At 35.9% G+C, this 27,995-nt stretch overlaps 1 protein-coding gene across 1 annotated transcript in view; it reads left to right on the forward strand.

Annotated features, from left to right (window-relative positions):
• dpf1 (double PHD fingers 1) overlaps window positions 1–27,995 on the forward strand; it is a 122,967-nt gene that overhangs the window by 43,565 nt on the left and 51,407 nt on the right. The window contains exons 3-8 of the mRNA XM_056474258.1: window positions 9,597–9,757; window positions 9,845–9,952; window positions 12,850–12,977; window positions 16,560–16,649; window positions 21,263–21,341; window positions 23,356–23,487. Coding sequence (XP_056330233.1) covers window positions 9,597–9,757; window positions 9,845–9,952; window positions 12,850–12,977; window positions 16,560–16,649; window positions 21,263–21,341; window positions 23,356–23,487 — 698 coding nt within the window. The remainder of the gene's footprint in view (window positions 1–9,596; window positions 9,758–9,844; window positions 9,953–12,849; window positions 12,978–16,559; window positions 16,650–21,262; window positions 21,342–23,355; window positions 23,488–27,995) is intronic.

A 27,995-nucleotide genomic window follows, 5' to 3' on the forward strand; every position in this document is an offset into this window, starting at 1 on the left:
AACACCAGTAATCTAATCTAATCTGTAAAGAACACTGAAAATTGCATAATGCTTTGAGTTGTCATGTATTGGGGTGGAGAGGAGAGGGGTTGCTGGTTTTGGGATCTGAGGTTGTGGATAATATTTGAGAGGGTGGGAGGGGATTGGAGTTAGGGGCTCTAACAGCTTGTAGGAAGAAATGAAATAAAGGAAAAGAGAGGTAAAGTGTGTTGGACTTGTGATCGGAAGGTTGCAGGTTCAAGTCCCGGCACTATTGGGGATTGTAAGTGTTGAGAATGAATAACCACTGCTCTCACCACCCTCAGTACCACAGCTGAGGTAAATTCAGATTATGGGTCAATGTACTTGGCCATGTCACGACTTTCCTTGATCCAAAAACGTTTGCACTTCAAATCCAGTCATATTAATAGAGATTAAGTTAAGTAATCTGGATTTTTAACTGAGTCTGAAGATTTTCTCCCAATAGATTTGACTAGGTTCAAGCCTAGTCACATGGCCAATGTTTTGTGATTGTGGTTGTTCTTCTAAAGCTCCAGTAGATTCACAGCAGTAGGGATACTGAGCATGCACTGGCTTGAGGAAGCTATAAATACATTGACGGTTTAAGTAACTGTAACTTACTTGCTTAACATGATTTCTCTACCATGAAAGCAGTTGACCTGAAGGAGAAAACTGACTATCCACTTTATGTTGCAGAGCAGAAATGTGAATGTGTGAATTTATGAAACTTTTGATTCATTAACTAACTAATTAATTAACTTGTGGAATAGCTAGATCAATAAAAAAGTGTAGCTATTTTTGTTACACACACCATATACCAGATATGGTTAATAAAAATATAAATAACATTAATTATAACACATAAATAACATTTTTTTTCTTCTGGAGAAAGTCTTATTTGTTTTGCTTCGGCTAGAATAAAAGCAGTTTTAAATTTTTTAAAAGCCATTTTAAGGTCAAAATTATTAGCCTCTTTAAGCTATACTTTTTTCGATATCTACAGAACAAACTATCGTTATACATGCCTAAGTATAGACTTGTCTAATTACAGTATCTTGCCTAGTTAACCTAATTAACCTAGTTAAGCCTTTAAATATTACTTTAAGCTGTATAGAAGTGTCTTGAAAAATATCTGGTAAAATATTATTTACTGTCATCATGGCAAAGATAAAATAAATCAGTTATTATAAATGATTTATTAAAACTATGATACTATATATATATATATATATATATATATATATATATATATATATATATATATATATATATATATATATATATATATATATAATTAATTTACGTGTAACAATGTAACATCCTGTTTTTGGACAGCTAATATAACTTTAAGTGAATGACAATGAAAGACAAAGAAAGACATTTTGAATTGATTCTCTTAATTTATTCAGTTGTTCTCGTTTTTTTTTACTTTATTTTACTTTATTTTATGATCAGCAAAATAGTATTGAAAATCATGTCTAATTAATAAAAATCATGAAACTTAATAATAATTTACTAAGAATTTAACAGCAAAAATACAGTTTGCTAACTCTATAGTTTAAGTACTAATTCACACTATTAGCTAGTAGCTTATTACCTGCTTACTATGATATTAACTGTTTATTTGTAGTTATAAAGTACATTTACTGAATTCTACATCTTATTCTACATCCCTTATCCTACCTGATACCTCAAATTAACTAATACTTTAATAACTATTTAAAAGAGTTAAAAGTCATAGTTAATGTTTTGTTAATAGTGACAATTGTACCTTAACATAAAATGACTGCAAGTTTAACTCACATTTTACCTTATTGCTGTTAAAACCAAAACACAAAATGCTTTATTGCTAATAAAGTGACTGTCATAGCAGTTCATGTGTTCAATTCAACATATGCCAAAACACCATAAGAAACACATGTTCATCATCCATAATTTTTGGTTTAAAAAGTTTTGATTCGTTTATTTGCACTTTCTAAATTTTTAAGTCATTCTAATGAAAGTTTTCTAATTGCTTCTTGGGACCTTGAGCTCTGCTCTAATAACATTTTATGTCGGACAGTTCTGGTTTGTTTGTGTAAATAATGGTACAGAAATAATGACCTGTCAGAATTTGTGGTAACCCCTTGAAGGGGGTGTTCATAAGACTGTAATGAAACATACATGACACAAATATGAATGAGAGTTTATGCATGCTTACTGTCATTAAGTGTCAGGACATTGAATGTCTTTGTCAAGACAACTTGATGTTACCAAGGCAACATAACTTGTCATAAAGCTGTCATGAGGCCATTAGTTGTGTCTTAGTTTTTATAGTTAGTTGTGTATTAGTTTTATAACGGGGACATTCATATTTTTCTTGACCTCAACTACAATGGTGCAAATTGAATTTCTCATAAAAATGTCATTAAATATTAGTGACACTTATAAAATTATTTGACAGAGTATTGATACTATTACTGAGAAATCTTTATAACAAATTCATGTAGTGTCACAGAAGAAAAGTGGTCAGAAAAACAGTAATAACACAATAATAATGGGATAGTGTCAGTCATGTTTATGGCAGATTTATGACAGGTAATGTTGTCTTAGTAATGTTGAGTTGTCATGACAAAAATGGGTTGAGATGGATTTGTTTGTCAAGTTGTCATAACAAAGACATTTCAAATAGGGGTGTAATGGTACATGTATTCGTTCCAAACCATCACAGTAGTGGGGGTCTCGGTTTGTTTCATGCACTCTGTGTTTTCAATTGTTTTAGAAGATGGTTGGGCTCTTCTAATACACTTTTTTAATACAGTCTCCTAATAATAGATTTTTATTTTTCATTTTTTCTATTTATTTTTTTACTTTTGCATCACAAGAAGCTCTTTAGTTCTGGAGCGGATTGTGACAAAACTACTGTGCCAGTTTAAAATAAGCAGAAAAAAGCAAGCACTGGGAATTTTTTGCTTATTCCTGTATCAAACCCAGATTGAACCATGACCCCAAAACTGACATACATACACCGAGCCATGACTTTAGCGTACCATTACACCATTAATCTCAAACAATGTCATCTTTGTATTTGAAATGACATAACTGAGCGAATGACACTTAATGACAGTTGTCATTAGCATGCATAAAATCTCATTAATATTCATGACATGTGTCATATTATGATTATAAAAGATTATAAAACCACCCCCCCCCCAAAAAAAAAATATCAGGTTAATCTGGAGCTGTTTTAATGTAAACAATTAAACGGTAATGTTTTATTAGTATTATTTACAAAAAAAATAGTGTACATTAGCAGCAAATAAATTAGCAAACAGTTTAGCTTATTACAATTAATAGCTATTATAAAGAAAAGAATCAAGTTAAAATCTCAATTCTTTTTAATCTTTTCTTCACTGTATAACTTACACATTCTGATTAAAGAGCAACGAATGAATCTCTTATTTATTCAGCTTTTTCGTTTGATTACATTAAATAACAGAGGTGTCACTTTAAAAATGCACACATCTAACATTTTAATGAAAGCATTCGATCGCTTTTCTAACTTTTTATGCTCATTTAAGACTAAATTAGTTGTGTTTGAAAAAAAAAAAAACCCACCAAGTTCGACATCTTTAGATGTTTTTATTATTGAATACGCGTGTACAGAATCCGTTTGGGAAACAGCGTCTATTTATCACAATGGAGCGCGTCAGCTGACAGTCACGCACTGCTATATGACTGTTTTGAGGATTGCATAGGAGGGGCGATGGCACCTGTAATGAAAAGGAAGGGAATCCCGCCGTTTTTATATTTATTTTAAAGTGTTTTCATGCCTAAATAAAACGAAAGCACAGAACAGACTCACATTTAAGAGCAAGGGGTGTCCCTGGTGGTTCGGCGGTATGGGTTGCATATCGGGAGGATTGGCTCTTTAATGTTTATTTGCCACCCCTCATAGAAAGATTGAAAATACAGGAGAAATACGGGAAAATACCTTGATGGGATGATATCGGGATAGAACTGTAAAATACAGGAGAATCCTGGGAAAAGTGGGAGGGTTGACTGGGATGCTGTATGCTTATTTGTATTACTGTTTTATTTGTATTACTGTATTACCATATCTACCGTACAATACTGTACAAATGTATTTCTCTACATATTTCTTATACAATATATTGTTTCACACCACTGAACTTGTCAATAAAAGTAACTTTAGCAAATCCAAAATTAGCTAATTAAATAGTTTTATTTATAACTCGTTCTTCGCTTCTATGTTTTCCATATTGCCAAAATCAAAAGCCCCATGATTTGAAAACAAACAGTACAGAGAAGCGGCCTTATCAAACATGTTCAGGAAGTTCTTGAGGGAACTGCTGGTTTGCTCCTACATTTCTTAGCCCGAGGAGGCCCATTGTAGAGAATTGTGTTTAAAACACACTCCAATCAAACAGCCTTTCAGAAATTACAGCAGAAAGTCTTGAAAGCTCATCTCACGGCGTCTTTCGCAGAACAATTCCTCACATAATCACACAGACCTCAAACTTTGTTTTTTTTTTTACTTCCTCGCTGACCTTTAGATATTGCCGGCCCATTGTGTGAGACTGACCACAGGCTGAGTATCTGCTGAGTGTAGAGGTGTCTAAATGGAGCCCACAGCACTTCACCACAGGACTTAATATTTCGCCTCTGGTGGACCTGAGCGCGTGACATTCGCCGCACTGTAATTTACTGCCCCTGCACACTTAGTGATTTTTCAACCCACATGTCGAGGATTGATTCCAGCCTGTACCGAATGACCAGAATGTGGTTCCCCTCGAATCAAACACAGGCTAATTTAGGTATAAAATGCAGTGTTTGGTTGAGGCCGCCATTTTGTTGTAGCAAAACAAGAGTTATTTATTTCAGCCTGACTGAGTTGTTAGTCTTGAGCCACAGGGCTCTTCATCATTTCCCCCTCAAGGAGAAATGGATGAGTTCACCAATCACAATGGCTTTACTCTTACATCATCAACATCACCTCAAGCCTCTGTCAATTTGTTATCAGGCTTGTTTCAGGGATGCAGTCATTGTTGCATGATGCAATTTTCCTTCATTTCTCACTCCCGTTTGCACACCAGCGCTTTTGATTACAACGAAACAAATGACGACGCGTCAGCAGAAACTATGTGTCCCAAAACTCCTGTCCTCACCAAAACTTGTAATACTAATAACACTTTTTTTCAGTTAACTGACATTTATTTAGCTGGTTTGCACAAAGGAAAGAAGAAAAGGCAACAGCGGGAGAGCAGGGTTAAGAAGACTATTGTCAGGACTTTTTTAAGCATCCCCCAATTATTTCTGCTCTCTTGATCTTGCCTTGTGTTAACAATGGGAGAGAAAACGGTGAAAAACTTCAATGCAGAACAAACTGGAGCAGAATCAAAAGAATATCTGAACTGCATTCAGTAACATGTTGATTTATAACATTAGTGCATTATTGTTTGATTGGTCAGTTGGCAATTTCTGCCATTAAATAACGAGTGCAAAAATGGTCTAATTTGCTACATGACTACATTGCTGCATATGGCGTGAAAAGGAGGACACTTGGCTAACTTTATTATAGTATTATTAAAATTGTCAATGAAATAATAAAATTATTCATTAAGGGGGGAAATTCTGCAGAGTATAGTTCCAACCCCAATTAGACATACCTGAACCAGCTGATCAAACTCTTCATAGGTATACCAGAAACTTCCAGGCAGGTGTGTTGCAGAAAGTTGGGGCTAAACCATGCAAGACCGAGTTTGGGCACCCCTGGCTTAGAGTGTACTTAACACAGGTTTGCACAACAATGATGTACACTACCTGAAAAAAGTCTTGTCGCCTATCCAAGTTTTAGGAACAACAAATAATAACCTGTCTTCTATTTGACCATTTAGTATCTGAAGTGGCTTATATCTAGAGGCAAAGGTCTCCAGATCATGCTTATTTTACCTAAATAACATATGATCATGCCTTTATTTTTAATTGTTTAATTAGTTTAGGAAGGTCTGACTTTGCTTAGACAAAAGAGAGATGCTCTTCTACATACCTCGGTTGTATCGAGTGGTTATATGAGTTACTGTTGCCTTTCTATCAGCTCGAACCAGTCTGGCCATTCTCCTCTGATCTCTGGTATCAACAAGGCATTTGCGCCCACAGAACTGCAGCTCACTGGATATTCTCTCCTTTTCGGACCGTTCTATGTAAACCCAACACAAAAAAAAAAAACTGTAATTTTTCGGTTTAAAACCCGTAAAATAACGGCCATTAAATTATAGAAATTTACTGTAAAATAACAGATGTTGAATTACAGAAATTTACCAGAAATATAAATATAAGGAAATTTCTGTAATTTAATGTCCGTTATTTTACTGTAAATTTCTGTAATTTAACGACCATTATTTTGCATTTTTTTTGTTACAGTGTAGAGATGATTGTGCATGAAAATCTCACTTGATGGGCAGTTTCTGAAATACTCAGACCAGCCCATCTGCCACCAACAACCATGCCACGTTCAAAGTCACTTAAATCACCTTTCTTCCTCATTCTGATGCTCGGTTTGAACTGAAGCAGATCATCTTGACCATGTCTACATGACTAAATGCATTGAGTTGCTGCCATGTGATTGGCTGATAAGAAATTTGCATTAAAGAGCAGTTGGACAGGTGCATTAAATGTAGTATGTAGTAACTCTTATTCATATTAGTATTTTATTAATATTATCTGGAAGAAGCTTTTAAATTAGAAATGCACAATCAATACAACTAAGTACATAACAACTAAGTCTTTTCTCTATAGAATCGTATCCACCCTTGCAAAAGAAAAAAATTATTTAACTTCCAGTCATATACTTTTTATATATTCACATATAAATGCAAATCAACTGATCTGTAAAGCAGAATTTAACAGTTGGTCCTGACTTATTCATGAGTGTTTGTATAAAATGTTTCCCTGATCTTCAAATTGTTCCACAAATACAGCAGTTTGTGGAGCAGGTTTCTCAGTGCAGCCTCAGCATTAAAATCACTGTTTGCTACTTTTGTCCTGGCCAGTTTCAAGCATGCAAACATACTCCTGAGGACAGAACTGTTGACTGCGCTCTTTTTTTTATCAACATGAACTGTTAATGCTCGACACCGTTCTCATGCCGCAGTGTTTTTAAACAGCAGGTCCAAACACCTGAATCCTCGAGCGAGATTGCATGCAATACATTGCAATGCAAATGCAGTACACTATGTTTCTGTGCAGAACTGAGATTTATATTCCTAATTAGATGCCAGCAAAGAATGTTATTTACCTCCTGCATGTCAGTACAGAGAGTTCTCTGCGTAGATGGATGAAAATTTAAAGACCCTTGAAGTTACTTGGACAAAATCTGTTTAGCGCAGCGTGACTCATCAATATTTTTGCTCTCATTTCCCAGAAGAGAAAAAGACATTTAAAATGCATATATGTGCTAAAATATGAATTTTGTCAATGCTTATTGTGAAGTGGAAGAAATCCTAGCAAGATTAAATAAGCATATTTCATGAGTTACACTTATATTCTGAAGCACAGTGTAAACAATTTGAATAAAATATTTGAAAAACAAACAACACTGATCAAAATTAGAAAATACTTTTAGATCTGCTCAGATATTGGTGTTAATCTGAAACCTGCTGGTAATTTCTCATGGGGAACATTATGTTCACATTCTAACTGAGGAAAGACTGAACCTAAAGTTCAGTGTTTGGAGAAGCCAGTAAAGCTGGAAGTGTAGTGTCATAGTTTGGGGTTTATCTATATGCAGCAGCTATATGACAGAATAAATGAAAACGTTAATCAGAAGCAACATTCAGTTCCTTCCCTGCTTCCATCAACCTTCTAGCACATTATTACACAGCAAAATGACTAAAGCAGTTCCTTAAAGTTTAATTCTTTAGGTGATCAATTAATCTGTAGAAAGTTAAAGTTAAAAAAAAAGTTTGTTTTGGTTATCTTCCATTTGCTTCTGTGTTCGGAGTGACGGTCTTTCTCTGATGATGTCAGTTTGACAGCTTCAGCCACAATATTCTTAACCACGCCCCTCTTACTGTTAGTTTGCTATGAGGGAATGATGCTCAGGAAGAAAGCCCCGCCGCTACTCAATATTCTGTTTTAGTTGGAAGTACATCAACAGTATTACAGTAATAAACGAATCTTTGTTAACATTAGTAATAAAAGTCTCAGCAACTTCCAGTTCACATGAATTTTAAAGCAAAAAATATTGACAAAATGAAAGGACAGCCCAGAGTCCTGAGCTAAACCTGATTGAAAATCCTTAATGGAATGTTGAAGTAATTCAAAGCAATTCGAATCTATCATTTCTGCTTTGATTTATTTAAAACCTCATTGTTATTTTTGTGAGAATGATGATCATATTTTCTCACGTAACATCTTAATAAAACAAAAATGTATAAAAAAGAAAAGGTTACAGTATTACAGTAATAAATTAATGTTCGTTAACATTAGGAATAAACCTCTCAGCAACTTCCAGTTCACATGGGTTTTAAAGCTAAAAATATTGACAAAAAGAAAGGACACCCTAGAGTCCTGAACTAAACCTGATTGAAAATCCTTAATGAGATGTTAAAGTCCTTCAAAGCAATTCAAATATATCACTTCAGCTTTAAATTATATAAAAAAAAACTCATTGTTATTTTAGTCAGAATGACAATCATATTTTCTCACGTAACATCCTAATAAAACAAAGGCATAAAAATGAAAAAAAGGTTACAGTAATACAGTAATTAATTAATCTTTGTTAACATTAGTAATAAAAGTCTCAGCAACTTCCAGTTCACATGGGTTTTAAAGCTAAAAATATTGACAAAATTAAAGGACAGCCCAGAGTCCTGAACTAAACCTGATTAAAAATCCTTAATGAGATGTTGAAGTCATTCAAAACAATTCAAATTTATAATTTCTTCCTAAAAATATTCAAAACCTCATGCTGGCTTGATGAATTTGATGAATTGATGAATTTGAGAAAGTACAAGGATTTGAATGATGAACTAGTATTTTCTTTTTTGTTTTTTTGTCATCCTTAAAAGTATAGTTCACCCGAATTTGGTCATCATTTACTCACCCTTTTATTATTTCAAACCTTAAAATTTGTTTTGTTTTTCTTCTGTTCAACATAAAAGAATATATTTTGAAGAAAGTTGGAAACCTGTAACCATTGACTTCCATAGTATTTGTTTTTCCAACTATAGAAGTCAAAGGTTACAGGTTTCAAACATTTTTCAAAATATCTTCACTAGTTTTTAACAGAATAAAGACACTCACAAAGGTTTGGAACCACTTGAGGGTGAGTAAATCTTTATTTTTGGGTGATCTATCTAACTAGAGTCTTTAATATGTTATGAAATATTACATTTTTTGACAAAATTTTAGTATATAAGCTATTGTTACACTGAATGATTTGTTAGTTTTCATCTTCAATTGTAGTAAACTCATTTTTCATAGTCATCATTTCATTGTTCAGAGAAAAAAAGAATAAAACAGGCCACATTCTTATACATGACAGGAAAAAAATAACCTGTATTACACTTATATCGTTTTTGAATTGTTTCCAGCCTTGGTGAAGAGTTTTACCGTGAGGCGATTGAGCACTGCCGCAGTTATAATGCTCGACTTTGTGCCGAACGCTCCATGCGCCTGCCCTTCCTCGACTCCCAGACAGGTGTAGCGCAGAGTAACTGCTACATATGGATGGAGAAGACTCACCGTGGGCCAGGTGTGTGTATCCTACTACACCGGTGACTTTAACATAAGTTTTGGGTTTTGGGTGTTTATGTGACCACTCTGGATCTGTTCGACCCAGGTGTGGCTCCAGGGCAGCTCTATACCTATCCTGCACGCTGCTGGAGGAAGAAGAGACGGTTGAACATCTTAGAGGATCCACGTCTTGGACCCATCGAGTTTAAAATCGGTAAGACCTGCTGTTTAGCAGAAGGATGTGTAACACTTTATTTTGATGGTCCATTTGAGGATTAGTAGACTGTTTGTGTCTGCTTAACATATGTTGATACTGCTCCTTTAACAGACATTTTACTGACTATAAGAAACTTTGCAAGTACATGTCAACTTACACTAACCCTAACCCCAACCTTAACCCCAACCCTAACCCCAACCTAACAGTCTACTTATTATCTAATGTGAATTAGTTGGCATGTAGATGCAATATAACTTAAATTCAAAAACAGACCATCAAAATAAAGTGTGACTGAAAAATGAAAATAAATTGTTGTTTGATGCATTTTTTGTTAGGTTTTTTGTGAGAATGACAATCATATTTTCTCACGTAATATCCCAAAAAAGAAATTTATAAAAAAGAAAAAACGTTACAGTAATACAGTAATAAATTAATCTTCATTAACATTAGTATTAAACCTCTCAGTAACTTCCAGTTCACATAGATTTTAAAGCTATAATTATTGACAAAATGAAAGGACAGCCCAGAGTCCTGAACTAAACCTGATTGAAAATCCTTAATCAGATGTTAAAGTCCTTCAATGCGAATAATTTGTGCTTTAAATTATTTAAAACCTCATTGTTATTTTTGTGAGAATGATGATCATTTTTTCTCACGTAACATCCTAACAAAAGTGTATAAAAAAGAAAAAAGGGTTACAGTAATAGAGTAATTAATTAATATTTGTAAACCACTGACCTCAACCCTTCCCTTTCCGTGTTTTCAAAAGCAGACCTATAAGAAAAGTGCACAGTGACCTCATAGGGCTCTATTTTAACGATCTAGGTGCAAAGTCTAAAGCGCATGGCACAAAAGCATTAATAACGTGTCCGAATCTACTATTCAAGGATGGAAAAATTTGATTTGCGCCCGGCGCATGGTCTCTTTACTTTCTCTTTACTTTACTCTTTACTTTACTCCTTTACTTTCGTAGATACGGAAATGATGTTGTACGCACTCCACTGATAACATCCATTAGCCAAAATATTTAATTTTGTTTGTTAAGAGCAAGGATTTGCTTCAAAACTATTTCTAAATTCAGTTCTAATTTCCAGCAAACGAATAAATGAACAATAATAACGAAGTGTGGTCAAAAAATGATATCCAAACACACGTGCTATTCTTAAGCCTCATATGGTGATGCATACGTCTTCAAAACGCGACAGAATGGATAATTCTGTTATTATTAGCAGTATTATTAATACTGCTAAAAATAACATTATACAAATGCAAATTGTCATGAATAAACTGAAAAAAAACCCAAAGAGGAAGAAGGCATGTAGGATGTGTTATTTATATTTATGTAGAAAAATATTTTTTGTAATATTTTAATCTTTTATTTTCTTCATATGTAAAGATATTTGTGTATTGCTGCACATCCTCTGTGTATTAAGCAATGTGTGAGTTAAGCATAACTAACATGCTCTTTGCTGGACAGTCTGTTTTATTTATTCAAAATAGCAACGTGCCAACAAATTGCCTTAACATTACCTTAACACACCTCCTTTCAAGACCAGCACACCCACAAAGTAGCGCAAATGGATTTGCTATTTAAACAATGTGGTACAAAATGTGAAATTTAGGGTTGCACTGGTCTGAAAATAGCAACAAATCGCACCAAACACGTCTTGTACCTTATTGCGCCGGGTGCCATTTACTTGTCATAAGAATGCTTTTGTAATTACAAAGCATGCTAGGTACAAGAAACCTGCTGAAACTTGTTTCTTTTAAGTAAAAAGAACTCATTAATATTGAGTTAAAGTTAAAACTCATTTAATTCAATTAATTGTACATGTATCTGTATATTTCTGATACATGATTTGTGTACATTGTCCACGCTTGGTTGTAACCAATTGTGCTTTTTAATGTCTTTTGGAATAAGTGATAAGAAAGTTAAAAACCTGTAACCATTGACACTCATACCATAGGACAAACAAATACTTTAGTTTTCTTCAGAATAGCTTCTTTCATATTCAACAGAGAAAGAACGTCAAACAGGTTTGTGACAAGTGAAGAGTTAGTAAATGGTGACAGAATATTCAATCTTGGTTGTATTACTCCTTTGCTGTATTAGGGCCAGATTTATTAAGTGAAGTTTAATATTAAACTAATTTGAGAGGAGCACATGCACATGATTGACCCAGCTGGCCCACATTAGCTAATCACAATCCTCTAATCAAAGATCCAAATCAAAAATCCTCATTTCCTTTCTACAACTATCTTCATCTGGAAGAAATCCCCCTCCGCCCCTTCTTCCACCTTTATCCATGGGCGGCACAGTGGCCCAGTGACTAGCACTGTTGCCTCACAGAAAGAATACTAATGGCGTCGGGTCCATGCTGGGCCATCTGTGGATTTCTGTGCAGAGTTTGTATGTTCTCCCCATGTCTGTGTGGGTTTCCCCCAGGTTCTCTGCTTTCCTCTCAATGTCCAAATATTCTCTGTATTATAGACAAAGGGAGGGAGCCCTGAGCCCGAGGATCCCTTAAGCTCAGGACTCTATACCCCAGTACAGCATGCCAAACAAGCTATGTTTAAATCATGAGCTAACTGTGAAATCTTGAAATGAATGTAGGATGGCAATCTCATAAAATTCTGCGGATGATCTACTGACAATTTTAAAAACACATACGCAGCGCTTCATTTCACAATGGCCCCTGTAATCTACAAAGAGCACCGCAAATTATTAATAATGTGGCTTTGTAATCGATATGTTGGTATAATGTCGTCTTCTAGCATTACACCAATAAAGAACATGACAAATCTTTCACTGCAACTTCATCCTGACAGCCCAAAAAAAACAAAAAGGTTTGCGTTGTTCTATGAGATGACATTTATTTGCTTAATGTGTCCAGACTATGAAGCAGCGCTAAAGAAAGAAGGGGGTGTTCCTGACGGTCCCGTCCTGGAGTCACTCCTCAGCGGAGAACTGCTGGATAAAAAGGTGGAAACAAAGGAAGAGGAACCCATGAGCGAATGCCAGGTAAGAAAGATTCCCCCTAGGATGACTTTTTTTGAGGATACAAACACTCGACAGTCAACTAGATAAAGACTTCTTTCACACTCTCTTCCATGAAGACACTGTCCCTGTGTGTCGTTTTCTTTTTTTCACTACCCTCTTCCCACCATTCAGAGTTTCCGTCTGCTGGCATCTTCCTCTCTTCAGCTCTTCCCTCATTCTCTCCGTCTTCCTCTCTGATTTCTCTATAGTACTTGTGTCTCTTCTTGGCAGTAACACAAATGCCTGCAGGGCCGACACACCTCCACTGGCAGACTTCCTTGTTAACCACAAAGTGTGTATATATATATATTTTGCGAGTGTACATTTGTTATCGTCATGCGAATATGCCGGTATGTTTGACAAGGCGGTTGTATTGATTTTGCGGAGAGCGCTTTCTTCAACATCTCCGGGTTTGCGGGAAGTTACATTTATATAACCGCTTTGACACGCGGATGCTCATAGATCATAATGAAGCGGTGTGCGGTTTGATTGAGCTGTCAGTAGTGTCGCCACCCTCGCTGTTTAGCACACAACATGACATCTATCCCAAGGGCGGACAGTTAACCAATTAGCACTTCAATTAAGAGTCAGTCTTTGGAGTGCCGCGTCTCCTGGGAGTGGACCTGTGATCCTGCTGCTTGTGTCGCCTCAGGAGTTAAAAAGCTGCACATCTCCCTGCTATTTCACTTCTGCAGCCGCGCATTATGAGTGCACTCACAGTTGTGCACTTGTTAGGCAGTTATCATCACAGTCAAGGGCTTACTTTCACCCAAAAATGGACATGTGCTGTTATTTTACTGAAAGGAATGGGTCAGCCAAAAATGAAAATTACCCCATAATTTACTCCATCCTCTGTGTAAATGACTTTTTTCCTCTGTCAGACTAACACAGAGTAAGTAGGTTTAAATTTTATCCCGGCTCTTCCGTACTGTATAATGGTGTTGGATAGTGGCTTTTATTTTGAAGCTTACAAAAAGTGGGGGTTAATGGATGTCTAAGGGCTGTGACACACCAAAATTATCGCAAACAACTAGAGCAGATGAAAATCAGTGTGGACGTGATTCCAACCATCAAAATTCACTTTATGTACTTCTGGCTTGAACCTTCAGCCATACAAGATGTACAAGATACTGATGTAGGTTTTTTAGTTGAATGTTAAAGAAGATTTTTAGATTAAAATGTGGTCATTGGTGATTAATATTAGAGCTGCACGATATTGGAAAAATATGATATTGTGGTGTTTTATTTTTCTGCGATTTAAATATTGCGATATTCAATTCAATTCATCATTATTTCTATAATAATCTGCTCCTGATACGGCCTGGTCCAAGATTATGGAAACCTCTGGAATCATAAAAACACACTAACAAAAGCGCAGATGCCGTTCAAATTAAAATATCTTTTGGGAAGTGTTCCTGGCTCCAGTTGCTCTAAATAACAATGCTAACAATGCTTTATTTTATGGTTTCATGGCTAATATTTGCATATAATCATTAATGCATTGATCAGTGATAGCTACCTCTGTGGCGGCTTGCTCTCTGCAACTCTCACATGGTCACCCACTGAAGCTAAGCAGGGCTGCACCTGGTCAGTACCTGGATGGGAGACCACATGGGAAAGCTAGGTTGCTGTCGGAAGTGGAGTTAGTGAGGCCAGCTCAACCTGTGGTCTGTATGGGTCCTAACGCCCCAGTATATAGATGAGGACTCTATACTGCTCAGTGAGCATCGTCTTTCAGCTGAGACATTAAACCGAAGTCCTGACTCTCTGTAGTCGATAAAAATCACATGATGTCTTTCGAAAATGAGTAGGGGTTTAACCCTGGCATCCTGTCCAAATTTGCCCACTGGCCTCTGTCCATCCTAACCATCCCCATATCATAAATGGCTTCATCACTCTGGCTGTTTCTCAATTCCAAGAACGCAGAGAACGGACTTGCGTTTTTGTGAAGAGCGGTCTTGCCAGGTCACCTCGGAAGAACGAACTCGGGAGACCACGAGAACAGAGAATGCGTCCTGTGAGAAAGGAGATGCTAGATATAAAATAGACATTTAAACATTACAGCATTCATACAACGATTTATTGATATTTCCCTTTTCAAAATATATACTATGGATAAAAACCTTACTGATATACGTTGCACAATGTAAATAAAACAGATTTTAATACAAATTTCAGCAAATAAACACCATTAATGTGTTAATTCCTTTATTAAGATTTGGATCATGGTAATGTTTACTTTCACCGTCTCATTTAGGGAAACTCCTGAGATAAATAAGTTATATCTTTTAACTTTAATAATAAACCTATATAAAATACTGCGCTTCCCACCTCCAGTCGCAATGACTTCTGGGACTTCAAGAGTGAGTTCCCTGCTCAAATCTGCATCGGTGTCTTCTCGATATCAAGAACACATCCAGGAAGTTTCATGCGTTCTCTGTTCTTGCAGTCTTGAGTATTGGAACTGAACTTTGGTAGCTGATGATGACATTACACGAGAACACGAGGACGCAAGATCGCTGAAGAACGCATATTTAGAAACAGCCTCTGTCTCCTCTCCACCAATCAGCTGGTTTGTGTTGTTTGCGGTCTGGCGCAATATGGCTGTCGTTATATCATCCAGCTGGATGCTGCAGACTAGTGGTGGATGAGGAGGTTGCCCCAAAAAATGTGTAAAGTGTTTTGAGTGTCCAGAAAAGTGCTATATAAATGTAAGGAATTATTAATTATTATTATTATTAATTAATATGAGGCTCAGATCAAATCTTGTTGGTTCTTACAGTAGCTTAAACATGCCACATGATGCACAAGATCAAACCTCATTGGTTCTCATGCATCAAGCAAGCATGCTTTAAATTCCATGACCAAATTGGAATGCTGGAATCATGTTTTCTGTTCAGTGAATAAAAGCCTAATTTAAATGAGCTCATTTTAAACACAGTCATATCTCTTTTCTTAGGATTTATTATTTCTAGAATTGCTAAACCAGAAAGATTTTACCTCAACATACTGTGGAATTCACAATTGTGAATTTTCCCATTGAATAATAGTAACTCTGGCACTAGTCAGAAATACTCCAAACCTAATAAGAGATGAGGCTGTTGGTGGTACTAGGAGGAGTTAGACAATAGAAGAAAGGATTGTAGAGCCATGGCAACAATACTCCTGTCTTTATCATGTATTTTCTTCACTCTTGATAATTCAAGTCAGTCAAATGTTCTGCCTTTTTCGATGACATCACCCATTAAATAAAGCAAACGAAGAATGTTTGGAAGGCAACATGTTGTCTGAAGTTTCTCCAAGAATTTTGTAGTCAGAATCAGATCATCCTTTCGTTTGTATTACAGTAACTGCAGCCCCAACTACTGTAACAAATTTCCTACTGCCATTACAAACCAATGTTTATTATGAACCCATGTGAAGCTTGGTTTCCCTATAGTTGTTTTCAAGGTCTGGTATTCTCCCACTCTCTCCTGTCACTCCTGCAGCAGCTTGTTTGCCATTGCAGTGTTGTTCATATAGTGCAGCTGACTCATGTGTGCTGGTCTTTTCTTGTGCTCACAGAAGCTGCTGATGGGAGAGTTTCCTCATGAGCTGGACATGGAGGAAATGGAGGAGGACGTTCCCAAACGCAAGAATCGCACCAAAGGACGGGTAAAACATGCAGCTGTTACATGCAGTTTAATTAATGAGGATGAATCACTCCAATACTACAGTGAATCATTCTGTTTTGCAGGAGTACTTACAGCGCATTTAAAACTCTGCTGGTTTTTCTTCCAAACTGATTTTAAAGTGCTCCTATTTTCATATATTACCTTTCATACATCTTGTAGCTGTAGCTTTGAATGTAAAAAGTTTAAAATATCAAAGTGCACACTGAGTAAAGTCATAGCCTTCTAAAAGACAAATGTAATCAAAACAAGTTGTAATTAATACTAGTTTCACTTCTGTAACTGATTTATGTAAATCTGTAACACATTTGCATAATGGCTCTTCGTTAGCTGTCTGCAAGCAATTATTGTCGAAACATTTATTCTTGTGTGAGAACACACTGTGAGAAACCATGCGAGAACATGTTATCACTGTGTTATTTCGTGAAAGCACTGATTCATTCAGGAAACATGCAAATTCATGCTAACAAAATGCTAACGTTGCTAACAACTTTGTTAAATCATGCTTGAAATGTTTTAGAAATGTCCAAAATGTTGATAGTAACTTATCAAATTGTTAATTGCTGCTAGAAACATGTTGACAACATGCTAATCTTGCTAACGTATAGCGTACTCATAATAAAACATGCAAATTAACTATTGTTAACAACTTGTTAAATTATTTTAGAGATATGCTTAATCATATAGCAACAAGTTAAAATGTTAACATTGATTCTGATTAGAAACATGCTAGCAACATGTTAACTGATATTGAAAATATGCTAGCAACATGTTTTGATGGTAGAAACGTTAACAACATCTCAATCTTGCTAACATGTCATGCTAAAGTTGATATTGGAAACGTCCCTAGCAGGATGTGAATTATTGCCAGAAACATGCTAGCAACATGCTAATATTGCTAACTTGTCAGTTCATACTAGAAACATGTCAGTTCATACTGGCTTTATCTGTAAAACAGGGGTGCCCAAACTCTGTCCTGGAGGGCCCGTGTCCTGCAAAGTTTAGTTCCAACCCCAATCAGACACACCAGGGCTAGCTAATCAAGCTCTTACTAGGCTTTTTAGAAACATCCTTCCAGGTGTGTTGAGGCGAGTTTGCTAAAACACCTGGACCCTGTGCTAAAACATGCTAATTGATGTTGGAAACATGCTAACAACATACTCTTTCCTGCTATTATCATGCTAATTTATTCTTAAAGATGTTACATGCTGGTTGTTGTTGTTGTTGTTGTTGTTGTTTTACTGGTCATGTGCTGGACCAGCAAAGATCCAGCAAGGACTAGCATATGATTAGCAAAGACTAAAACCAGCGGCCATGTTTTAACCTACCAAACCAGCATAGGTTGTGCTGTCATAATGCTAATTCATGCTAGAAAGATGCTAATTCATGCAGCTTTGTCAAGCTAACATCAAAATTGGTCATCAAACTTTACTCGTTTAGTGTTATTTACATTGAGTATTGTTTATTTCCTAGTGTCTGTGTCAGAAGAGACCTACTATGTATTTTCAGGTCGCAAATGGCCAGCTGGGATCCACCGCTTTAGGTAGCAATTAGATCCACAACCCAAACTGACGGTTTATTATGAATATATCACAGACCTGTATGTTTGCAGTGAGCCCTGCAGGGTCTTTGTTTAATCTAGGATTCCTGTTTCTTCAAGGCTGCCGTCTGAACAAAGCAGACCATTGTAGCTCATCAGCCATTGATCCATTATGGCTGTTTAGCACATCTCCAGGTTTGATCCCAGCCTACCTTTCATCATTGCGTTCCTCTGGCATTGTGTTGATTCAAAGCAGCTTCTTCCCAACCGCCATGAAAAACATCCTTTAATACCACTTTAAAGACAACACCTGATGTGTGATAGCACACCGAAGACATGGCCGAGTTCATCTGTAATTATAACCCCACATACATGAAAGGCTGGAGTAGAAAGTGGTCCTGTGTAGAAATGCATGCAAACTGCAGTAACAATGAAAGAAGCATGGCCTGGTGGAGATGCTCATGAGCGAATGTTAGGATGGGTATGTGAATTTAAATATGGTGGTTGTTGAATTTGACATAAAGTTGCATGTTTGAATACATTTTCATGCAAAAATGGGTGTTGTAAAATTATAAAATGTAGAAATTGTTGCTGTTATCAGAAGATCCTATCATAAGACGCAACATTTTTTTGTTATTTCAGCATATAATCAAGTAGGCAACATTGTCTCAAACAATGGCAGTAGTTCAAGGCAATAGCATCTGTTTGTTGAGCAATGGAGGACAGACGAGCCCTGCAATGTAGAAATTTTTTATTAGCTAATTAAATATATTTCTCTGACTTTAGTGCTGTCAAACTATTAAGCTGATATCAAAATAATTATTACACAGCATCCGAAATGGCAACCACATTATTTTGAATAATATGTGTATTGTACATATTGCCATTATTGCATCCAGTTTATATTATATTATATTATATTATATTATATTATATTATATTATATTATATTATATTATATTATATAAAAAAGTAATAAATAAAATATTTTAAAAACATAAATGTATTTTATTTTAGCTAATTGTCAAGAAATACAAGTATGACTTGTGTAAAAATGTGGTTAAACCATACCAAAAATTACAATTCCTTTCTGAAAGCTACGGACAAAACTGTTTCCTTCGCTTTTTCCATTGCATTTTTACTCTATTTACATGATTTGAATAACAAATTGTCATCCTATTTACTACTTTAATTCAAATTCATCAGCGGAATTCCCATGTCAGTGCACACAGGGCTCATCCCTGGCAGAAATGACTGGAGTTTCAGTAGTCTAGTCTAGCAGATTTCCATATGAGGATAACAAACAGAAAGTCTTGGCCCACATCCCTCGAATCTCTCACCTTCTGTGCTGTTAATTGGGGCACACAACTTCCTGTAAGATCTGTCACTCCCCACACAGAAGAGATGCTGTGATAATGGTGTGTGAGGTATAATTAATGCTGTGTAAGAGGATTTGCTGTAAGAAGGAAGAAGGAAGTGGAGTGGGGGGCTGCCGAGGGGACTAAATAACCCTACTTCTCCATCCGCACCTGTGTAAAATAAACCAGTTGCCAAACTGTAAATAAGCTTTAATAAATTTAATAACATTTTTTTAGCATTTTTGTAGCCTAAAATGACCAAATTTGACAACAATATTTGCAGAATTTATGTTGTACATGACACCAACCTATTTTACTTAACTATCATAAAAATAACATACGTTTCATGCTCAGATTCATGTCTCGTCCATTCACGCTGGTCTTCTAAGGTGATAAACTTACTCCTGATGGCAAATCTCCTCCCAAAATGACAACGACCTCTTTGTTTACAAGTTCAAACGGTCATGGGATTTGCATTTAAATGGCAGAGGCGGGAATTCCTTCAAAATAATGGTCACACTGTACCTCGCATTCATTTCATACAGATTACAAACCCAGAGAAAACAAGTGTAGTTGGTTCATTTAAAAGTATAGATTTATAGTATTTGCTGAGATCAGCCGATTTGAACGTTGTCACTCGATTGAGTGGGCGTTACCAGTGGTTATCAGCTGATAGATATAGATCAGTAGGGGCCTTCTACATCTACTAGCAGGCTCAGAAGGCTTTTATCATCCATCCACATGGTTAATCAGCTATAGATCACATACAGCTGCTGCCGGAAGTTAACTAGAATTATTTATATCATTTATTAAATTTCCCATTAATTGTATTTTATTAACATCTACCCCTATCATAAACCCAACCATCACAGTAATGTAAAAACAGATCTGGAGTCTTCTCTATCAGGATACAGTAGCTGATTAACCATGCAGATGGATAATAACAGCCTTCTGAGCCTACCAGTGGCCCCTACTGGCCCATCTCTATAAGCTGATAAACACTGATAACTCCTATTTAATCGAGTGTTAACATTCAAAGCAGGTGGTGAGATTCCATCACGTTTGCCGACCCCAGAGGGTTCATAACAAGGAAGCTGCAGGAATTGTTGTAAAAACACGTGTCTGGACCGAGCCACTCCCTAAATAATAGTCAGCCATTATCTATCAATGATTTGCTCCTTTGCTAGAAGGCGTAGCTTCCTTGTCTTGCGTGTCCATGTTGACAGTTGTAATTTGCTCCATTCTAAACTTTACGAGTGAAATGTTTTGTTTGTTCTGCAGTCTTTGGTACTGCATCTCATGTTTTTTTATGCCTTCTGTGCTAATGAGCCCTTAGAATGTTTATCAGCCAATCAGAGTCCATTAAATTATATAATAAGAATCGGCATGTTTATATTTTAGTCTAGATTGAAAAGTTTAAGTGTGTCTGTGTGGTTGTGTTGGGATTGACAGATGCATATTTAAATCAACAGGAAGTTTAACGTTTGATTTAGCTAACTTCAAGTGTGCTTTGGCTGAATGCTAGTTGATATAGCATTAAGTGACACATCTGAGGCTAGCTTTTAAAAATCGCATGTTCCTCTGAATTGTTTGGTTGATTTTGCTCGAAATTACGTGATCACAGAATCCTGAAGGGACTGGTAAATGAACCTGTGCATGTTTACATGTGTGTTTTTTTCTGCTTTTTTATGTGTCCAGGCATGTGGTATTGGTGGGATGAGAAAGAGACAGGATCCAGCATCTCTGGAGGATCGAGACAAGCCATATGTGTGTGACAGTGAGTATCATGCTCAAATAAACTAATAAACAGAGTATAGCTCTATTGTTGAAGCGGGCAGTGGGAGACTTGTACTAGAGCACAATACTGACAGATAAATGTGCAGAGTGCTGTTCTCCTGATAATGGCATGTCTAATGACAAGTTTCACTGTGGCAATTCGTCTTGTATGACAATGTTTCATATGCCCCTTTTCCATGGACAAAAAGACAAGGAATGTTGAGTGAATTCATGAATGAAAATAGATAGAATTTGAACCTAAAATATATTATTTTACAAATATAATAAATTGAATAAAGTGGTTTTTGATTATAAAAACAATTGATTACTAAGATTAAAAATATAAATATATGCTATTTATTACTATATAGATATTGTTCTTATTGGTAAGACTTTATTTTGATGGTTCCTGTTGCACATATTGTTGACTAAAAGTTGCATTGCAACTACATGCCAATTACTTCTCATTTGAGTATTAGTAGACTGTCTGGTTATTATCTGATGATACTGCTCCTTCAACAGACATTTAACTGACTATAAGAAACTTTGCAAGTACATGTCAACTTACACTAACCCTAACTCTTACCCTCAACCTAACAGTCTACTTATAATCTAATGAGAATTAGTTGGCATGAACTGCAGGAGCAATGTAACTGAAATTCAACTAAATGTGTTAAAGAGACCATCAAAATAAAGTGATACCTAATTATTATTGTACTATTATTATCTTTCAAAGTACATTTTTATTCAAAATAAATTATTTAAACTTAAAATGTTATGAAATGAAACATTATTGATATTAAAAAGAACAATTCTATTTACATAGTTTATTATAATTGTAATTACAAATATTTGTACTTCATTTTATTTATTAAAATGTGATATTTACATGTCAAATAAGTTATAAAATACAATAAAATAAAATGAGTGAGAATAAATAATTATGTAGATATTTCAAATATAACACTTGTAAGAATTTTATTAACCTATATTAAAAGTAATATATTTTAGATATGTATATATTAAAAGTATATAAATTGTTTTGATTAAAAAAAAATGGGTTCAAATTGTTGCTATAAACATTTTAATTATTGATATTAAATAATATAAAAACCTACAATAGCTATTGTTATAAAAATATTATTAAACTAAATGATTTATGAAATTATTTGAATACAGATAATAATAAACAAATATTGTACAAATGATTAAAAAGTATTTTAAAATGTGATTGTAAATAATAAGAATATATCTTACAAATATAAATACTTAACCTAGTAGTAGTAGTACTAGTAATAATAATAATAATAATAATAGTAGTAGTAGTAGTACTAATAGTAATAAGAGTATAGAATTTAATATAATGATAATAATAATAATAATAATGATAAGAATAATAATCAGGGGCGTATCAACCGGGGGGGGGGGGGGGGGGGGGGGGGGGTGGGGGCGTTCCGTCCCCCTCACTTTTAGAGACAGACCATTTAGAAACAGGTGATTAATAATTATATGAACATATGATCTCATACAGCCGCCCCCCCCACTTTTAAAATGTCCGCTACGCCCCTGATAATAATAATGGGCATCACGGTGGCGCAGTGGGTAGCATGGTCACCTCACAGCAAGAAGGTCGCTGGGCATTTCTGTGTGGAGTTTGCATGTTCTCCCTGCATTGGCGTGGGTTTCCTCCAGGTGCTCCGGTATCACCCACAGTCCAAGGACATGCGGTACAGGTGAATTGAATAAGCTAAATTGGCCGTAGTGTATGTGTGTGAAATAGTGTGTATGGGTGTTTCCAAGTGTTGGGTTGCAGCTGGAAGGGCATCCGCTGCATAAAACATATGCTGGATAAGTTGGTGGTTCATTCCGCTGTGGCGACCCCAGATTAATAAAGGAACTAAGCTGAAAAGAAAATGAATGAATGAATGAATGAATAATAATAATAATTATAATAAAAACAACTGAACCTTTTTTTGACTGTCTTTTTGTTTCCTTGTGTGTTTCTTTGTGTTCAGTTTGTGGGAAGCGCTACAAGAATCGTCCAGGTTTGAGTTACCATTACACTCACACACACCTGGCAGATGAGGAGGGTGAGGAAGACTCTGAACGCCACACACTGCCCTTCCAGCGCAAGAACAACCACAAACGTGAGCGCAGCATCAGCCTCAACAACGGATTACACACTCATACCACAACCCATAGAGTACCACTATTCTAACACAATGACCCACTCTCATACCCCTTTTCCACTGACCCCCCCGGTGCTGGTGCTGGTGCTGGAGCCGCTGTCCAATCCGGCCCCATCCCGTGCTTTTCCAATGAAATAACCATGGACCAAATTGACTCCATCTCTTAATCCTGCTGGTCTTTAAATAGCCACCATTATTACCAGGGACCAAAGGGCGGGATAAAGTTTCCAAAACAGCAACTCATGACAGGACTAGATCGTTCATTTCTTTTTAAATCAAGAAAAGCTAAATGGAAATGCCCAATGCAGCATCTGACTTTCTGTTTTGTCTTCTCTTTTTTTTTGTTCCTACTTTTGCTGTGCTGCAAAGCTACTCAAACCACTTTATTTTCCCCATCTGTCTGAAATAAAAAGATTTTATTTACAAATATGTGTCAATTGATTGCTATGAATTTTATTTATCATATACTGAACTCCTAAAACATTCATAGTTTGCTTTCTTCATTGTTTTTAAAGCATTGTGATTGAATTAACATAGTATTTTGTCACAAAAACGAACTTTTGGCTCCATCTTAGTAACATTCCTTGGTTTCGTTTAACAAATATCTGGTTTCAAAGACATAAACGTAGTATAATTCTTTTTTTAATTATGCTAATTATCATACAAAACATACAAAAATACATTCATATCACACACAAATATAATCAGGATCCGGTGTTTACACTAGCTGGGTTTCCATCACCTTGTGTGTTAAAGTGCATTTTGAAGTATCGCATTAGAAAATAGTGATACAAATGGCAAATTCCCAATATAAGATAAACTTAATTTACTTATTCAATTTTTATGCTTACCTAGAGGTGGTTTTGAGTTGTACGAAAGTAGTTAACGCTCATAATAGGAGCTAAAAACTTATTTGACGAATAAACGCTACTTTACACCCCTTGCAACTCCATTATACATGCTTTTTTTTGCTGTTGGTTGCTAGGTTACCAATACTACAGTTAGCTGTTCTAATTGCATGATAAATGCACTCAATTCGCGTTTATTTTTTTGGTCCTTTTTTGCAAACTTTAGATTTAAATTTGGTTTATTTTAGAATGGAAACCTGGCACTCATTTCGCAAATTATATAATTTAATTAGTTACTTCACACACTACTGTCAGTATCTATATCTACATCTGTAGCTGCTATAGTAATGATTTGAGTTGACACTCAACAAACAACTAGGGAGTAGCTGACAGAATTGAACATTTTGTTTGTGTTTGTGTTTTTTACAGTCAGATTTTATAGCAAACACTGTGTCCAAAACAAGATGGCTCACATTTAGTGGCCAATGGCTAAAAGAAACGCAATAATTTGAGATCCAATGGACTCCGATTTGGATTGGGTTTGTAATCATGGGATATATTTGTGTTTTTCTCTTTTAAGCCTAAATGGATTTAAATGGGATATGCCCAGAAATCTGCCTGTCTGGAAAAAAAAACATCTGGGGAGGTTATGGATAAACATATTTATTTCATTCAAGACAATGAAAACGTGGTACAACGCCCCCGAGCACCAGCACCGTTTTGGTGGAAAAGGGTATTAACCATTTCATACATGCATTCTATTAAGGACTCATGGCATTTTTCAGTAAAAAATCATACAAAACATCCCAAAAACAAGAATTTGTTAAGAGATAGTACACCCCAAAAATTGGAATTTGCTGTAAATTTACTCTCTTCAGGATGTTCGAGACTTGTTCAGTTACAAGTTAAATGATTATTTTTTATTTTTTGCTGAAACTGTGGTCCTTCAAAATTCATAAAATGCAAGTCAACAGCATCACTTTCATCACAGAGGGAGGATGTGTATATTGTATTATTCATCAAAATGGTATTAAAAAAAGGTATATTCAATATATCATAAGGAGCCATGGCTATTGATTTAGTTTTGCCTTTATTTGCTAGCAAAAGTGTCAGTAGCTGTTGACTTGTTATGGTTATATGAATCACCAAGGACCATAATTTCAGCTAAAAGTCTTCTTTAATGTTTACTGAGGAAAAAGACTAATCTACATCTTGGATGACTGGAAGGTGAGTAAATAAAGAGTGAAACAATTTCATATTTGGGTCAAATATCCCTTTAGATTGCATGTATTTGTTTTACATTATTGATACATTAAAGCATAAATATTACACATAAATATTTCAGTGAGATTTACTAATCCATACAAAAGTTTGGAGTCAGTAAGATCGTATATGGCCTTAAACTTTTGAACATTTCTTTTGCTTATTAAAATATGGAAAAAATAATTTAAAATTGGCAAAGTGATCCACATACACATAAATGTGTGAAAATGAATACAAACTCTGTATTATGCCAGACCAGTAGATGGCGATGTTACATTGTAAAGAAACCCTATGCATCTGCACTCATGCAGTCCTGTAGTCTACCATTGTTGTTTTAATTGACAAGCACTCACACATAACTGCAGAGCGAAAACGTAATTCTCATGTGCATGACGTCACTGTTTTGCAGTTTACATAAAGTAAATAACGCTAACTTTTTAAAATACTTGCACTCTGAAACAAATTTTTGTTTGCAGTGTTTAGGCAACAAAGATGTTATATAAACAAACAAACAAAATGTATAAAAGATTTGAACCATTTGACGATCACACCAGTGTGATTAGAATGTTCAGTGCATCAGGTGATCAGCTGCTAAATTCAGATCTGCTTTCCTGTGATGGCTCGCATTGAGCCAGAGGAAGACATGTGCGGCGCTTGACATAAATCAATTTATTCAGACATTTAAATACACATTAGTACTAGCAAAACATAACATTTGTGGTTTGTAAAATCCACTCTGATATCTATGGAGATGACAAAAATCATTATTTTAAACCTAATTGGACGATGTGCTTTATTCATATCAAATACACACTCTTTAGTTTATTAGAATGTTTACTCTGTTCTTCTCTCAGTTAAACAAACACATATTTTTATGTATTTTGGGAGAAGTCGAGAAGCCATAATAGATCAAATAATATGAACACTTAAGCCAGGGCTGTCCAAACTCGGTCCTGGAGGGCCGGTGTCCTACATATTTTAGTTCCAGCCCAAATTAAACACACACAAACCAGTTAATCAAGCTCTTTCTAGGTATAATAGAAACTTCAAGGCAGGTGTGTTGAAGGAAGTTGAAGTTAAACTATGCATGACACCGGCCCTGCAGGACAACCCTGACTTAAATGAAGAAATACTGTATATGTTCTCACACTTTTGACACATCAGATATTTCACAACATATTTAGGACATTTGTCAATATCTGCAGAAAAGAGAAAAAAGAAACAAAACATATATTTATAGAAGATAAATCATCGAATTGGAGTGTGTCCCATTATAAACTTGAAGCATAGCAATGGAAACTTTAAAGGGGCACGTTCTAAATAATGATCCCATTAAAAAACTCATTCAAGGGGGACAGCATACTTATGTATGAAATGTTTAACTGATGTTGTGTAAATGCTCTTTAAGTCTTAAGCTGCGATCACACTGCCGTTTTTTCACCCTATTGACTTCCATTCATATGCATGCGAATTCGCTAGACAGGAAACGCAAGCTTGTGTGACAAGTTTTGCGTATTGCTACTTTCCAAAGTTCAATCGTGAATTCTGATCTGCGAATTCACATCACATTAATGTGTGAGTTCCGCTGCGTAAAACATGCTAGAGTAGTTGGTGGTTCATTCTGCTGTGGTGACCCCTGATAAATTAGGCACTAAGGGCCTAATCACACTATGTACAGTTGCCTTGAACCGGGCAAAAGCATGCTTGTCCCCCCTCCCGTCTCCCTATGGCTCGCACTCACATTACATTCGGGCCTGGGTACGCTTACGTTGTCGATGATGCGCAGTTCGGTAAGCGCTTTCGCTCAGCACAGTGGAGATTTTGTTAGTTATATCGGTTTAGTGGTTTGGGATGCAGTGACACACAGATATTTTGCCGAACAGATCCGCCACTTGACGCTCATAAACAACCATAAAGTCTTCGTGCTGTAGGTATTAGGAGGTTTGCTGAAGGTGCAGCTGTCGTGCAGAGGGGTTTTCGTCTTTAATAATCTATGACAGTTTGCATTCATTGAACAGTAAGAATGATTAATGAACACATATGAAACAGTCCATTAAAAGTCATGTCTCGTCTTCAGTTTCGGGCTCTGGCGCGCTTTGCACTCACACTACAAGCGTACTGCGCCTGTGCCCAAGTGAACCGCGCTCTGGCACACCTCTCCCAATCAGGCCAGGGCCGGCCAAGTGAACCGTGCCTGAGCCCGATTCAGAGCACTCACACTTCTCAAACAATCCGGGAAACGGGCCTGGGCACAGTTCGGATAGCATAGTGTGAGTAGGCCACAGCAAAATGAATGAATGAATGTGTGAGACCAATAGAAGATCAAAACATGACCTCACTGTGGTCAAATAAAAA

Source organism: Danio aesculapii, chromosome 15, assembly GCF_903798145.1.
Source record: "Danio aesculapii chromosome 15, fDanAes4.1, whole genome shotgun sequence".
In the NCBI taxonomy this organism is placed as follows: domain Eukaryota; kingdom Metazoa; phylum Chordata; class Actinopteri; order Cypriniformes; family Danionidae; genus Danio; species Danio aesculapii.